This window comes from Aspergillus caelatus, assembly GCF_009193585.1.
Source record: "Aspergillus caelatus strain CBS 763.97 unplaced genomic scaffold BDV27scaffold_139, whole genome shotgun sequence".
Taxonomy (NCBI): Eukaryota; Fungi; Ascomycota; class Eurotiomycetes; order Eurotiales; family Aspergillaceae; genus Aspergillus; species Aspergillus caelatus.
Genome location: NW_022475402.1, coordinates 577 through 15,175, shown reverse-complemented (window position 1 = coordinate 15,175; position 14,599 = coordinate 577). Strand labels below are relative to the sequence as shown.

Sequence of the window (14,599 nt, the reverse complement as noted above, 5' to 3'; positions counted from 1 at the left end):
TCTCTAAAGGCGTCTTGGTATGATAGCGGGAGGATGTATGACAGATACAATACAGGTTTACAATTAAGTTAGTGGTTTTGACTTGAGCTACCAATTCTCGACGATCTCTGACTCTACAGCTGGTGTAACTGGGTTAATCCAACGTAACATGACGAGTCAGTTGAACTTTCGGATTCAAAAGTCGTACACATGGTTCGGTCACTGCTGGTCGTGGCGCGTCCTCACTCAACTAGGTATGTAAGCGACCCGCAAGAAGAATGTAAGGTATGAATGAACACTTGGGCTTGTTCATCCCCAGGATGCCCAGTGGTAGGTGTGCTGGATCAGAAATTTCAAGTATTTATCCGGATATTGCAGATATACAATTATTGCTTTGTCTTGCTCTTTGTAGAGAATCAGGAGTGTAGGAAGCCTTCGACAAAGAGGTTGAGATATCCGATGTCAAACTCACGTGACCTGGGGACCCGCCCCCCTCGGGGTCCACGTTCCAGCGGGTGATGCGCCAACAACGAACGCCCAAAAACACGGGCTTGAAAGCGGTCGTTCATAACGCCCTTTTTCACCCCCGCTACCCGCCAATCAACACGCTGCATTGCTTTTGACTGTCCCAGGGCATCCTCCTGCGATTAGTCATTAACCCTGTGGGAAATTCTCAGGCGAAATCACCCTTTCCCTTGCCGCCCGCCCGGAAAAGCTATATAAGCTACAGCCCCTCTCTTTACCAAGCCTTTTCTGACGCTCTTTTCCCCCTTCTTCTTGCAACCTCTGATTTCAGCAACCGGCCCGCAACGCGTCGCGTCTATCGCCCTACAACCCACCGTTTCCATCTATATCTCATCGATTTCCATCTCTTTTCATCCTACTTGAACTTTAGACAACATGTCAGGACGTAAGTACTTTCCTGTCCTTTTCCTTTGGTCGTCGAAAACTCTCAGCATCGTCGGCATCCAAGTTGATGATGCACCCCTGGGGACACGTGATGTCATGTGATGGCCTGAGGCAGACAGTGCCTTGCATCCAATATCCCATCCGCCCTCTGGCTTTCTATGGACACTCCCTAGCCTACTTACATCAGACCGTCGTTAACTCTTACTGACTTCCATTTCCTTTAGGCGGCAAAGGTGGTAAGGGTCTCGGAAAGGGTGGCGCCAAGCGTCACCGCAAGATCTTGCGTGACAACATCCAGGGTATCACCAAGCCCGCCATCCGTCGTCTCGCTCGCCGTGGTGGTGTCAAGCGTATCTCCGCCATGATCTATGAGGAGACCCGTGGTGTCCTTAAATCCTTCCTCGAGTCTGTCATTCGTGATGCCGTTACCTACACCGAGCACGCCAAGCGTAAGACCGTCACCTCGCTGGACGTGGTCTACGCCCTCAAGCGCCAGGGCCGCACCCTCTACGGTTTCGGTGGCTAAATGCCCCGCCCTCGATTTCTTTTTGTTTTGTTCCTCGTCCGACGTGTAATGGCGGTTGTCGTCACACGACCGATTCTCGCTGGCTCGAATGGACGGAGGTGCTGAGCGCTTTACGGTGTGATACTTGTTTCTCAATCAATTTTCTTTTTCATGGAATCTGCGTCATGATTATCACTGGGTACGGGGTTTTGGGACGGTCGGTTTTCTTTTTTATCCTGAAGGATGGTATTTTGTCGGGCTTGGTACGGTTTCGGTTGGAGGGAGCAATGGGTTGAACTTTTATGTAGACTCATTGGAATAACAATCAAACTACCTAGTAACATATACTTTCAATTCAAATTTCGTAGACAAAGATAATATTGAAGATTCACAGCTGCATCCAGGATCACATGCCGCGACCGTTCCATGCACGGGCCACACGTGAGCATGACGTTATTGCCAATCCAAGGTTTTGAACCTCGGCCGATGCTTAACGAGAAGACCTCTACATACTAATCATCTGGACATTGCATGATAACGATTCGATCCATTTCTACTTCATATCTATTCGATATGAGCCCATCCTCGGCTGCTCTGTATTCAATTTTGATCCCACAATCCGCGACCTGAGCATTATTATCGACCTTTACATTTACTCCGCATAATTCCCCACTTCGATCACAGCTTTCCCCAGCTGGACTGAGACCCTACACTGCAATTTTTCTTGGACAAAATGTCCGAGTATGCAGTGTCATATAATCCTGAGTTGGTATGCTTACACTGGCGTTGCTCACTTCGTACGGGATCTCATTTTCTAAACACCGATTGGACTACAGGATACCTACTCCCTTTACCAGCGATACGAAGAACCCCGACCGAACAAAGACTGGAAAACAGCCGCCCTCCGTGGCCCAGCACTTCCAGCTCTGGGAAATGCAGTAGCTGGTGCCGTGGGAGCGGCTATATCGAATGTCGCTACGTACCCCCTGAGTCTTATCATTGCCCGACTGCAAACACAGAACCAATGCAGCCCAAAAAAGACAGCGAAAACTAAAGGAGAGAGTGAAGACGAAAAGACGGAAGGGCAGGACAAAGACACGGAGGACAGTAATGAAGAAGACGAGAAAGAATACACCGACATTCTAGACGCGGCACGCAAGATCTACGCCAAAGAGGGACATGGAAGCTTTTACACCGGTCTTGCCCAAGATACGATCAAAACCGTGGCCGACTCGTTCTTGTTCTTCCTAGCGTACGGATTCTTCAGACAGCGGAGGATTAATGCGCGGTATGGTCCCTCCCGGAAAGGCGGGAAGCATGTAGTTCTACCTATATTGGACGAACTAGCCGTCGGTGTTTTAGCGGGCGCGTTTGCGAAACTGTTCACAACACCGTTGGCCAATATTGTGGCGCGGAAGCAGACCTCGAAGTCTTCAGCCAGCACTAGGGATATTGCTGCTCGTATTCGAGCCGAGAAGGGTATCAAAGGTTTCTGGTCGGGTTATTCGGCTTCACTTATCCTTACGCTGAACCCGTCCATTACATTTTTCCTGAATGAGTTCTTAAAGCATAGCCTTTTCCCACGGGACAAGCGTGGAAAACCGTCCGCGGCTACTACCTTCCTGTTAGCTGCTATCAGCAAGTCGGCTGCGTCATCAATCACGTATCCGGTTTCCATGGCTAAGACTCGAGCTCAAGTTACCGGCTCGAGTGTCACCCCATCAACCAATAATGGGGAGAAAGATGACTCCGACGATGGACTGTCATTGATACCGCCCATCATTTCCAATGTTGTTAGTGTAGCCCGTACGGAAGGCATCCAAGCTCTCTACGCAGGTCTACCAGGCGAAGTACTCAAAGGCTTCTTCTCCCACGGGTTCACCATGCTCGCAAAGGACGCAGTATACTCCATCATTGTACAGAGCTACTATCTTCTCCTCATTGCCTTGAGACGATACCCTACAGCGGATGAATTGATCGAGCGAGCCCGCCAGCAAGCTGAGGAATGGGCCGAAGCAGCCCGGGAAGGTGCCCGCGACCTCGCAGAGAAAGTCAAGGATACGGATGCCAGCGTTCTTGATCACAATGCGGGCAATGTAGCTGTCGAAATGAGTTCTAGCGGCCCTGTTTCCCCAACACTAGACCTGCCGGAGGGAAACGAGACGGCAGAGTTGGTGGGAGATTATGTGGAAGATGAAGCGACCGAGTGGAGGAGCTTATACCATTGGTTCTGGGAGAAAGAGAGGTATGGAAAGGAGTAGCTCCATCCTTTATCTTACTTTTATGTGTATGTTGATGACGTTCAGCGAGATTGTAGATATTTTGCGCAGTCGATTCGGCGCTAAATGCGTGTTCATGTCATTGTGTTGTATTTGTTTTTCCGGTGTCTCAGTAATAATAGCATGGAGTAGCAACATGGAGATTATATAGTACATGCGTCTACCGTGTAGGTATTCTCTCATAGTATGAATGGTTTAGCACGTTATCCTTGTACGCTTACTTGGTAAAACGAATCTCCCGTTGTACAATGTTAGATTATTATCATGTCCATCCCTGCTCCAGGCAGTTCAGTAAGTAAAAAGAGGCGTTACATCAAACGAATAACAGGAACGCAGAACACTTTGCGTTCATCAAGAAAGCTATAAAAAAAAAAAAGGAAGTAAAGATGCTAGACGAACAAATTAACCATAGGTGTTCAGACAGCCTCCAGGTATGCAAGCAGAACAAACAGTCCTCAGACAGAAGAACAATATGCACACATACAAAGTCTTTGAAACCCGTAAATCATCTGTGTCTCAAATAAAACCAGAACATAAAACAAAAAAAATGAAAGGTATCATAACAATCTGTTTTTGTCTTCCTCTGACCGTTGCCGGTATGCGTAGTAAATTATCGGTAATATTCGTGACAACTGAAACGCCGTCATGTCGGTTCGTAGAATATTAATGAGAATATAATAGTTCATTCATAAATCGTCAATTCGTCGTAATTTATCATGAAATTTCATGAGCGGCAAGAATTGCCGTCTAAACGCTTGCTGTTCTGCGTTTCTCGCTCGGCTTCTGTGCATATGCGATTAAGAGCCGAAACCCGGTGCCTCGCTTCTGGCATTCGCGGAGTACCTTCTTATCGGACCAGATGCTGAGGCCTGCGTCGCCGTTCGCTAGGACGGGTATCTCATAGCACCTTGTGTACCACCAGCGACCGACTCTGGCGACGATTTTCCGGATGGATTCGTCGTTGGAAGGGGAAGGGAATGGGTCCGAAAGGAGATCGCCGAGGGATAGGTCGGTGTCGTTGGAGGATGATTTGCTATGGGCTTTTGCCTGGGCGCCTATCGATGAGTTGGAGGGGTGTGACAGTGCGGTTGAGGAGGTGGCTGTCACCGCTAATGTGGATGGATTCGAGGATGATGTGGATGAGGACGAGGCTGATGATCTCACGATCATTCCTGCGACTGGAATCCGTACCATACAGCGTCGTAGATTGTCGAACCCGTGTCGTCCCAGAAGGCGTTGTATGCTGTCGCTTGAAGGCTTGAGGCTGATACTGGGGTCTGTTAGGTAGGTCCTCTCCTTCAGATTTCTGACAGCCTTTCGGGTGCGGATCCCCATATTCACCATGTCGAGATCGAGTAGACTCATCTCCATGTAGCCCCCGGGGCGCAGCACACGCTTGCACTCTGAGATGATATTATCTTGAACATATTCGGAGCATGCTGCGGGGAAGCGCAGAACAGTCACTGCGAAGTATCTTTTAGGAAATGGAAATCGATCCTCAAGGCTTGCATGGTGGATAGTGTGGTGGTTTGATGGCGGTTGCCAGGCGTCTGGATGTTTGGATGCTGTCGGAGTTGGTGCATCGTTCAGGTTGTACACTTCTGCATTAGGATATGTCAAAGCACAGTAAAACGACCAGTCATCGTTTCCTAGTCCATCCACTACTAGGATCCGCTCTTCCTCTCCGGTTTTGATGTGATTATGTGCAGGGCTGAATAGAACCCTTCCGAAGGACAACCATCGACTAGTCATGAGTGACCCCGATCTGATGTTGGTTTGTGCTGTCGGTCCCTCCCGGTCACGCTCAGCGATATCAAACAAAATTGTATTTCGTTGCCGACAGGTTTCGAAGCTTGGTGAGGGATTCAAAGAAGGCGATGTGAGGAAGCTGGACTGCTGCTCAATGGACAGGGATGGGGTCGATAAATTATGTTGGTTCTCCCCATGTAGGCTTTCTACACTTCCATCATTATGGTAACAGGCAATTATGTCACTAAACGAGGGTTGACTAGAAGGCACAAGTGACGAGTGTAGAGTTGGGGCAATCTTGGATCGCCTCAGGTGGAAAGACCCGGTGCTTGAAGTTGGAGATGCCGGAGTGAGTGCTACAGCCGGGTTCTCAACAGCTGTGGAAAACGCCTGGCGATCGGAGAGTCCGTTGAGTTCAGCTTGAAGAGCTCTACTTGCCATAGCGGCCAGTTCAAACTTCTCATCCGCCTCTGAATCACCTGGACAACGAGCCCTCGCAGTTTCAGGAGAGAGAACATGGTCAATGAGGTCATCATATTCTCCCCATACTTCATCCTCAGTTAAAGCCGACTCAGGCTCCGGGATAACAGCTGTGACTGCTGCTAGGCTCTCTGAGCCACTTGAACTTGTTATGGTCGTCGTTGAATCCTTTCTAGGATAGAATGTCAAGAATTGGTCCGAGGAGTAAGGTCCAGCAAGAAAGTCCAAAACGCTACGGCCCGTAGGGTCGCCAAATGGTTGAGTAAAATCAAAGGCAAAGCTTGACGGATTCCCATGATACGTCCCTGTTTGAGCCTCCAGTGCGGGTAAGCCCGGCGGCGAGTAGTCAGATAGAGTAGTTGCCACGGGAGCTGCGATCGAAGGGGAATCAGCCATACTGAATGGCCTCGAGAAGGATTGAAAAGCCGGTTTGTGCTGCCTGTCTCTTCTCGAGACTACACGTGGTATCCGACCGACCGATGCAAGGCGTGTTGGGCGCTGCTCTTCCGGGGGTTCTGCTAGATGTGGGGAGCTGGGAGGCACCGGATCCCTATTGAAGTAGACTTTCGTAGAAGCCTTGAATTCGCCGTTCAGCTTAGGAGGGGACGGCAGCAAAATAGATTCGCTAGGCCTCTTAATATTCAAGGCCGCTGGGATCTCCACTGGAGTATCTATCTTTTCCTCCTCAGTTGGCGGTGAATCTTCAACATTCCGTATAATATCCTCCAAGGTGTCAGAGTCAACATCAACCAAAGCATAATGCGCAATAGGCCGACGAACTGCTGCTGCTGCTGTTGGCGATACCGTGGCTTGGACACGATGAGGTGGGAGTGGAACTTCACTCTCGGCATTTTTAGTGTCGCGGCTTTTCTGGAAAAAATTCCATTTGAGACCTAATCCTTTCTTGGGTGACTTATTTGACTGACTCGTCACCCCATTTGTCTTCACAGAATTTGGTGAACCCCTAGCACCTGGGCGAGGTTGCCCAGAGCCAATTGCACGTGGTTGTGGTCTCTCAGAACCGACATGTGAGCTTGAAATTGGCTTCTCCAAATTTTCAGTATAGCGAGTCTTTGACTGGTGAATAGATGCAGGGGCTGCCCGCACGTTCTTTTCTGGGGTGGTTTCCTGACCGGTCTTTTCAAGCTTACCAATGGTATTGGTCGACGACGTCAATGATTCGGTGGAATAGCCGTAGGGCTTTGGGGTTGTGGCCTCCTGGGGTAGGCTCGTGGCAGAGCTTGTGCTGAGGCCACTTGAGCTTTGCTCACTCTGTGTTCGAGCCAATGCCGTACCATCAACACCTCCACCATTGATAAAGACAGGTTCGAGACGATCAAGCAAGAAATCATCGAGTTCCATTTCTGGGCGACTGTTCATGCTTCCTTTACTAGAGACAGATCTAGATGCACTTCTCACCGTGCTAGTTGATCTTGTCCTAGACCCGCTACTGGTGACGCTTGTCCTTCGACCGCGTTGTGCGTACTTGCCGTATCCTTCGTGCCCTGTTCCCGCAGATGGGCCCTTTCGAGCTGTACGACTTCCTTCAGACGATTGTGTTTCCAATTCAGGCTTGGACTTCTTGGTGAACAGCCCAAATCTTCGACTCTTGGATGGGCTTGTCGGTGTCTGATGTGCCGGTCGCGCCTTTGTTTCTTTTATTGAGGCCCGTGGGGGTTTTCTTGAAAGCTCAGGTGACAGACGGGAAGGCAGTTGAGAAGGACTCCTCGACGGTAGTGAATCCACTGAAGTTGACGCCGATTGAATGGAGCCTGGCGGAAGTCTCTCAGAAGTGAATGAGCTTTCCACTGATGGACGTCTTTTATGGCTTGTCACTGTATCAGGTAACAGGTTACTTCGGACAACGGGTGACGGCTCCACCTGCAACATATGTGTTCCCTCCCTACTTGGTCGTGCTGGTATGTGCGTAGCATTGCTTTCAATTTCCTGGGCTCCATTTACTTTAGTGCTCTCAGGTGATCGAATAGCTTGGGAGGTCTCTTTGCTTGAGGAGCCGGACTCTGTGACAGCCTTCTCTTGTGTCTTTCTCGGGAGACAAGACTTGGCGACTGTTTTCCTAGAGGAAAGGCTGCCAGAAATAGTGGAAGTATCCACTGTCAACCCTTTCACTGCAGAATCCTGACTTCCGCTTTTACAAGAAGAGTTTGCGCTCAGCTCTGGGACGGAACCAGGGGACTTGTTAGCCCTCGACTGGACTGAATGTTCTTGCGATATTTGTTGTGCCTGCCGCGACGAGACAGGAAGTCTGGTTTGAGATGGGCTTGGTTGTCTGATACGGGGTACGGCCTTAACCGGTTGTACAATTCCTGGGGAATAGGAAGATAAGGATGTGGGCGTAGATGTCCTACTCCACATACCCGGTGAGCCAGAGTATCTTGTTGATGGACTACTGGCCGAGGCGAATATAGGCGTTGGAGGAGGTAGGTTTTGCGTATTGATAGTAGTTCGTAGACTTGCAAGCTCCTTTGGTCCATTGTGAGCATGCTGTTCGGGGGTTCCTCCCACAGTTGTATCCTGAGGTATGTATGGCGAAAATGTTTCCTTTATAGACTCGGTTTGACGCCGCGGGAGTGGGGAACTTCCATCCATGACTTGGTCCGGAGGGGTAGTATCTGGAATCATAACATTTAGCTTTTCGGGCTTTGTCCCCTCGGTGATTGACTTGTTATTCCCAGTGTGTTGACCAATAGTCGGTGCCTTCCTCCGAAGAACATTCCGTGGTTTACCACGGACAGGCTGTTGATAATCAACAGTCAGTGAATTGGAAGGTGTCTCAGTGTTTACCCGTAGCGGTGGTCCTCGTTCAGTATTTAACACACTTGGGGTAGAGCGAGCTACTGACGGCAGCGGATGCGTAGCTGCTCGTGGAGGTAACAACGAGCGAGCATTGTGCGTAGAGGGTATTTTAGGAGGCTTCGATGGTGCTACAGGATGACCTGAATCAGTGTGGGATAGAGATGACCCCTTGTTGGCCCCGGTTCTAATGTTTGTAGGCCTTGTCATGCGCAGTGCTGATGACAGCGAAATTGAGGAATTAGCAACTCTCGCCGATGCATTGATAACAGGCAGTGGTGCGTTTCGCGACTGGGACGCAAGGTCCTTTAATCGCGGTATTCGACCGCTCTCAGACTTGTGCGACGCCATGGTGCTACCTGAGTCCAATTTCCAGCTCCAGTCCGAAGACTAATAATCCAACCGTGGGTGAAATACAGTATGGCCATGGAATCATCCCGGCTAAATAATGATCACTGCTTCTAATAGAACCGCTAACGATGTAAGCATCACACTAAGATGCGGTATGGAAGCCGATATTTACCTACCTTCCATTATCAAGACTAGAAAAATTGGCCAGCAATCAATGCACCCGTGTCAACATGTTTAAACGGGTCGTATAGTAAGAAGTCGGGGGAAAATAAATATTAATCGTGTGGGGGGAATATCTATTGGTGGGACAGATAAGCACCAAAAGAAGGGCAAAGAAAGTAGAGCGAAGGTAACTTTGTCAGAAACCTCGGTGACCTCTTCTCTATACGAGGGGAGATAGTGATGTAATAATATCCAAGATAGCGAAATACTTAAGAGCGGTCAATTTCCTTTTTTTATTATTTTGAAGAAGGACCGGACAGCTTGCATGTACTCCGCCACAGCCCACTGTGGCTAACATGCAATGCAAAGTTGTTGACTGTCGGGAGCTGTGTCTGCACGACCACGTCAGAGGAGAAATTTTTAAAAAGGACGATAGAAGATAGTAGTAATTTAGTAACGTTGACACAGAGACCAGCTGTGCAAGAATTAAAAGAAAGAAAAATGTGAGAAAGAATTTTAACGAGCCGAATTTAGATCATGGAGCGAGGAGCCTTGGGACAATCTGGACTTTTCAAGTTCAAGAATGTGCCCAGCGCTAATTTGGACCATACCAAGACAGCCCGGCACAGCGGGGAGACATGGTTTCTATTCGCAGACTAAGTACCCATATAGAGACCGCAGAGAGAAATCCAGGATGGCTCTGTGCGATCGACATCGGACCCGTTGTCGAGCACAGATGTGACCGGGGAGACTATTGGTGCGAGGACGGGTAACTTTGTTTCTGTTAGGGATTGTTTTAAGCCTTCGATAATTTAGAATCGCCAAGAATCGACAAGAAAGGTAACGATAGTGTAGATTTCCTCTAAAAACACGACCCCGACAGGGAGTGGATCTCCGTCAACCGTAAAAGGAACGTGCACGACAGAGGACAGAAGTCAAGGACAGGTCCAGTACAGGGACCCAGTCAGTTTGCTCCGACTGGTAAGTATTATGGCCTCGGCGGATTGGATACATTGGAATATGGCAGTTGACAGGTTGGAATGGGGTTGAGTGGCGTGAGATAGCGGAAAAGTCCGTCGTATGCGCAATCGGCACTTTCGCCAAAAGCCCCTCGTTAAGCAGACACCCAGATGGCAGATGCAGGCATCAGCAAATCTGTTGGTAATGCGGTACTGCAGTAGTCCAGAGCTCTATTTGGTCTGTGTGTCGGTATACAAGCTGTGATAGGATGGAATTCGGACAATTTCTTACGAAGATTTTCTTTTCTTAGTAATGGATGGTCCCCAAGTCAGGTGGTGGTCAGTGACTTGCGATCGTCCCCCCGGCGAGGCCGAACACCACTAATCGATCATCATCATGCATGTACGACGCTCTTTTTTGCCTTGTTCAACATGACAATTTACAATTCCTACACGAGCCGTTTCGTACTCTAACGAGATGGGCCTCTCGCCCACCGTCTCCCCTCTATACAACCCTATCCAAGATGTATTCTGAAAATCGACCATACCCAAGTGCCAGAGTGCTCTATGCCTGACACATATTGGCGTAGCTTTTGCTTTCCCGTCACCATAACCATAGATTCTACTCTCTGGTACGCCGAAAGGTTCGGGGCGAACCTTTGAATACACACAACAAATTCTCCATCGTATCCGTGGGGTGACAGATAAATTCACGGCCGAAACGGGTCAAAAGGATAGGTCTCAAGAGAATTCATAATATAACAAACAAGAACCACTCATAGACGTGAAAGGACATCCCGGACAAAGAAGCTGAGACCCCGGGGTCAATTAGGATGGGCCCCAAGTGAAAAATCGCCCCGTCCTGTATGTATCCTTTGTGTGTGGGGACGCTGAGCCGTGGGTCCTTGATCCGCCGCTAAATGGAGAACCGGCCATGGGCGATCCTGATTGACGGAAGACGGCCTGACGGGCACGCGCGAGGCGACATGGGTTCAATCCGCCAGGCTTAGCACCCATGGGCAAAAGGCAACTGCGGTGAGGGATTCGCCAGACCAAAGCAGAGGCCTCCGTGATACTTCCGGCCCCTGTGGGGACGGCGGTAAATTCGAACGTGCTTTAACGGGTGTGAAAACATTGTCGCTGTGCCGCAGCAAGTACGGGAGTCTAGACAAATATTCCAAATACCAATCACGGATCGGCGTAGAAAATCTCGAGATGTTGGCCCAGCCTGCGTGATCGGACTGGTTGAGAGAGGAAATTCGACGTGAACGTTCAGACAGACTAAAGAGAGTAGTTGAAGTAAAGACCAAACCTGTACTTCTGTCCTTCTGCAATAGCGATCATTCTGCGCACTTAGCGAGTTGTCGATCAGATCCGACCAGGAAATTAGTCGACATACTATTCCGAGCGAAGTGGGCGCTGGTTTGCTGCAGGAACGGAATCCGTCCTGCACTTTTCAGCTGACTCGTGTGTATTCCGCCACTTCCACGAGTTTGACTCCAACATGATAACGTAGGACAGCATATAGCATGCTACGGAAGAAAGGGGGGAGAAAGAAGAAAAAGAAAATATACTGATAAAGGTACTACATATTTCTGTGACGCTAATCGGTCCATGCTCCCAATTTAGTTACATTGTCTCTATCCTTCCTGTAGATCCGTTTGCCTATTACAGGTTTCGAACCAGGCTCGCCATATTAGTCTAATAGCGCACTCACTTGTATGTACGTACTCTGCAAGTAGTACGAGTGTCTCGTATTACTATTAGCTATTCCGGTTAACCCCCACGTTGCTGGTGACTTTTCAACAAAAGAAAAGAAAAATATGAAAAGGAAGAAAAAAGGGGGAGAGACGTTCCGTGTAATATGGTAAATGCATATACTAAGATTCCACAGTAATGATTCCCTCAAAACGCCTATGAAATCGCGCCATGTTTAGAAAAACAAGTAGAAGTGGTAATGAAACATGGATCTAATCACGCAGCAGCCCCAAATCGCTTCTTCCTAGCCTCCAGAGCGAGCTTATCCTTCTCACTCAAGCCGCTGCTGGCAGGCTTCTCATTGCTGCGTTGGTTTTGACCTTGGTTACGGTTACCCTGACCCCGTCGCCGGTTCTGGTTCTGGTTCTGGTTCTGATTCTGATTCTGATTCCTGTTCCTCCCACCGAAATCCCGTCTTTTGCCTCCCCGCTTGCCTTGATCATTCTCGCCGCGACCCCTCTTGCGGGCCTTCTCGCTGGGAAGTGCCTGGTCCAACTTGCTAACTCCAGTTGCAGCCGGTTCCTCGGGTGCAGCACCAAACCGTTTAGCCCTCTCAAGTTTTCTCTCCGCTTCTTCGATTGCGGTCTTCGAATCTTCAGTAATGCCAAATTTTTCGGCACGAGCCTTACGCTTCTTCAATTCCTCTTCCATGTCGGTAACGGAAAGGCCAATGGAGTAGTCGGGCGCTGGCTTCTCCTCAGCCGAAGCGGCCTCAGTCGTCTCAGCGGTCTCAGCGGGTGCTGCCTCCGTTCCCTCTTGTGCAGTAGGGGCAGCATCCCCATTAGATTCTACCTTAAGATCATTTGTAGTGGCGGGGTTGGTGTCTTGCTGCTGGTTCGGAACTGCAGTCGGGTTAGAGACAGCGCCCTGACCACCTGCAGCGATCGCTGCAGCACCAGCCTCCGTTGACGGCTTCGCTGCAGCAGCATCTGCGGCAGGCACATCATCGTCCTCCCAGTCAATCACATCTTCTGCGTTATCGGCTTTTGCGGCTGGCGCTGCAGTCTGTGCCTTGCTGTTGTCATCCTCCTGGAGGCGGGCAACCATCTCCGCCTTCTTGCCAGTGTGAGGCAAGGAGCGAGACTTGAGGATCTCCACTAGCTCGGCATTAGTCTTCTTGCTGTAGTCGGTGGCCATTTTTGATGAAATGGATCGTCAATGGTCGATAACGTTCGGAGAAGAGCGGCGATTCGTTGGGCGCGATAACCACTGGGCGACGGAAAAGATGAGCGGATGGCGCGGGTTCAGCGCGTAAAATTGATGAAAAATATATTATTCGTCAGCAGTCATGCGATCATGCGACAAGTAGTATCGTTGATTCGGATTGGTATTGAAAAGTTAATAGATGGTGTAGCCAGAGGGCAAGGTTGAACTGAGCTCTTGGTAGAAACGTCGCGTTGACGCGGTAGCAGACACCTGACCTATCTGCGGCTGACTTCCCAATCGGGATATATAGTCACGTGGGTTAGTGTAGATTTCACCCCCTCGAAGAGGCTTTCTGCCTATGAGAGGAAATCCTTGGTTACTCCCTCAGACACGGGATCTCGAAGCTGAACATCCGAATAAGTTCTACTGTAGTCACACAATATTACTGAGTAAAGAGGAAGGGGCTACGCAAGGGCCGGTTAGCTCCTGTTGATGGCGGTGTCTCATCAGAAGGATTCCGTAGTTTCGAATCATGCTTATAGCTTCCAATAGCAGTTTGCCAACTGGACCGCAGAAGGCACTGCTGTGATGAAATTGATCGCAATACGTTCGGATAGGGAATATGAGCTTATCAGAGCACTGACTGTTGGTAGCTGAACGAGGCGGGAAGCTGGAAAGAAAGTGATGACATGGCAAGCGAGACGTGGCTGTGGCAACTCTCCGTGCTCCGCGCCACGGCGCCACCGATATCATCATCATGTGATCTATGAGCGTTGGGCGACATCCATGGTTTTGGCAAACACAACGGTCTACTTTCATGAGTACAAAATTATCCCGTGACTATAACCTACTTAGAGAACAAGGCAGGATAATGGTAGCTGTCACATCACTGCCACTACGCCCATGATAGTTAGCTTTGTCCTTGTGAGATACTTGCAGGCGACAACACCCTAAAGGTCCTGTAGAACGAGAGTTAAAGCAAAGTTATAAATCTGTTATCCCGAACGTGTTCTTATATTTTTGCGCCCGAGGGATTGTTGACCGAAGGAGTATGTAGGTCATAGGCATCTGTAGTTTCATGGAATAGACGAAGTTGTCATTATCGTTTTCGCTTAAGGGGTTTAGTGATCATCTATGATCTGGAAGAGCGCCAAACCATTCCTTAGGAGTGGTTCTGCTGCGTCTATCAGTAAAACATAGGCTTTTTGGTATCAGCGCTAAAACCTCGAGTGCATTCACCAAGTCGGCAATTATGAGAGCAAGTAGATCGAGTCTACATCTGTCAGATGCTACATCAACCGAAGCCAGCTCGGAGTTTACGAGAGCTGTTTTTCTGGTTGCCCCATTTCTTGGACCTGTGTAGACAGCATAACTAAGATTTTGGACCACACTTCACCAGTTTATAAGGACCAATAGCAGACAGTCCAAGATATAGTTAACGTTTGGAACATCAGGGCAGATCTTGTTTCACCTGTGCTAATATAAGGCTGGTAGTGCATTCCCTAACA

At 49.2% G+C, this 14,599-nt stretch overlaps 4 protein-coding genes across 4 annotated transcripts; 2 read left to right on the top strand and 2 right to left on the bottom strand.

Moving 5' to 3' along the window:
• The first annotated feature begins 761 nt into the window (after nucleotides 1–761).
• BDV27DRAFT_131333 (histone H4) lies at nucleotides 762–1,740 on the top strand. The gene is made up of 2 exons (XM_032067614.1): nucleotides 762–889; nucleotides 1,113–1,740. Exons 1-2 carry the CDS (start codon nucleotides 880–882, stop codon nucleotides 1,412–1,414), a joined length of 312 nt encoding a protein of 103 aa, XP_031925596.1. The 5' UTR covers nucleotides 762–879; the 3' UTR covers nucleotides 1,415–1,740.
• A 172-nt stretch (nucleotides 1,741–1,912) lies between these two features.
• On the top strand, nucleotides 1,913–3,831 carry BDV27DRAFT_131332 (putative mitochondrial carrier protein). The gene is made up of 2 exons (XM_032067613.1): nucleotides 1,913–2,162; nucleotides 2,230–3,831. The coding sequence occupies exons 1-2, from the start codon at nucleotides 2,127–2,129 to the stop codon at nucleotides 3,652–3,654; spliced, it is 1,461 nt and encodes a 486-aa protein (XP_031925595.1). The 5' UTR covers nucleotides 1,913–2,126; the 3' UTR covers nucleotides 3,655–3,831.
• Nucleotides 3,832–4,379: 548 nt separating this feature from the next.
• On the bottom strand, nucleotides 4,380–9,465 carry BDV27DRAFT_16865 (uncharacterized protein). The gene is made up of 2 exons (XM_032074829.1): nucleotides 9,243–9,465; nucleotides 4,380–9,188 (listed from the first exon to the last, which is right to left on the bottom strand). Exon 2 carries the CDS (start codon nucleotides 9,064–9,066, stop codon nucleotides 4,420–4,422), a length of 4,647 nt encoding a protein of 1,548 aa, XP_031925594.1. The 5' UTR covers nucleotides 9,067–9,188; nucleotides 9,243–9,465; the 3' UTR covers nucleotides 4,380–4,419.
• Nucleotides 9,466–11,788: 2,323 nt separating this feature from the next.
• On the bottom strand, nucleotides 11,789–13,773 carry BDV27DRAFT_131328 (SAP domain-containing protein). Its single transcript, XM_032067612.1, has one exon. It carries the CDS (start codon nucleotides 13,080–13,082, stop codon nucleotides 12,162–12,164), a length of 921 nt encoding a protein of 306 aa, XP_031925593.1. The 5' UTR covers nucleotides 13,083–13,773; the 3' UTR covers nucleotides 11,789–12,161.
• Nucleotides 13,774–14,599: the final 826 nt, after the last annotated feature.

Coding starts and splice junctions, on each gene's coding strand:
- BDV27DRAFT_131332 (XM_032067613.1), top strand. CDS start 2,127: ATGTCCGAGTATGCAGTGTCATATAATCCTGAGTTG. Junction 2,163..2,229: donor TGTCATATAATCCTGAGTTG/GTATGCTTACAC, acceptor ATTGGACTACAG/GATACCTACTCCCTTTACCA.
- BDV27DRAFT_16865 (XM_032074829.1), bottom strand. CDS start 9,066: ATGGCGTCGCACAAGTCTGAGAGCGGTCGAATACCGCGATTAAAGGAC.
- BDV27DRAFT_131328 (XM_032067612.1), bottom strand. CDS start 13,082: ATGGCCACCGACTACAGCAAGAAGACTAATGCCGAGCTAGTGGAGATC.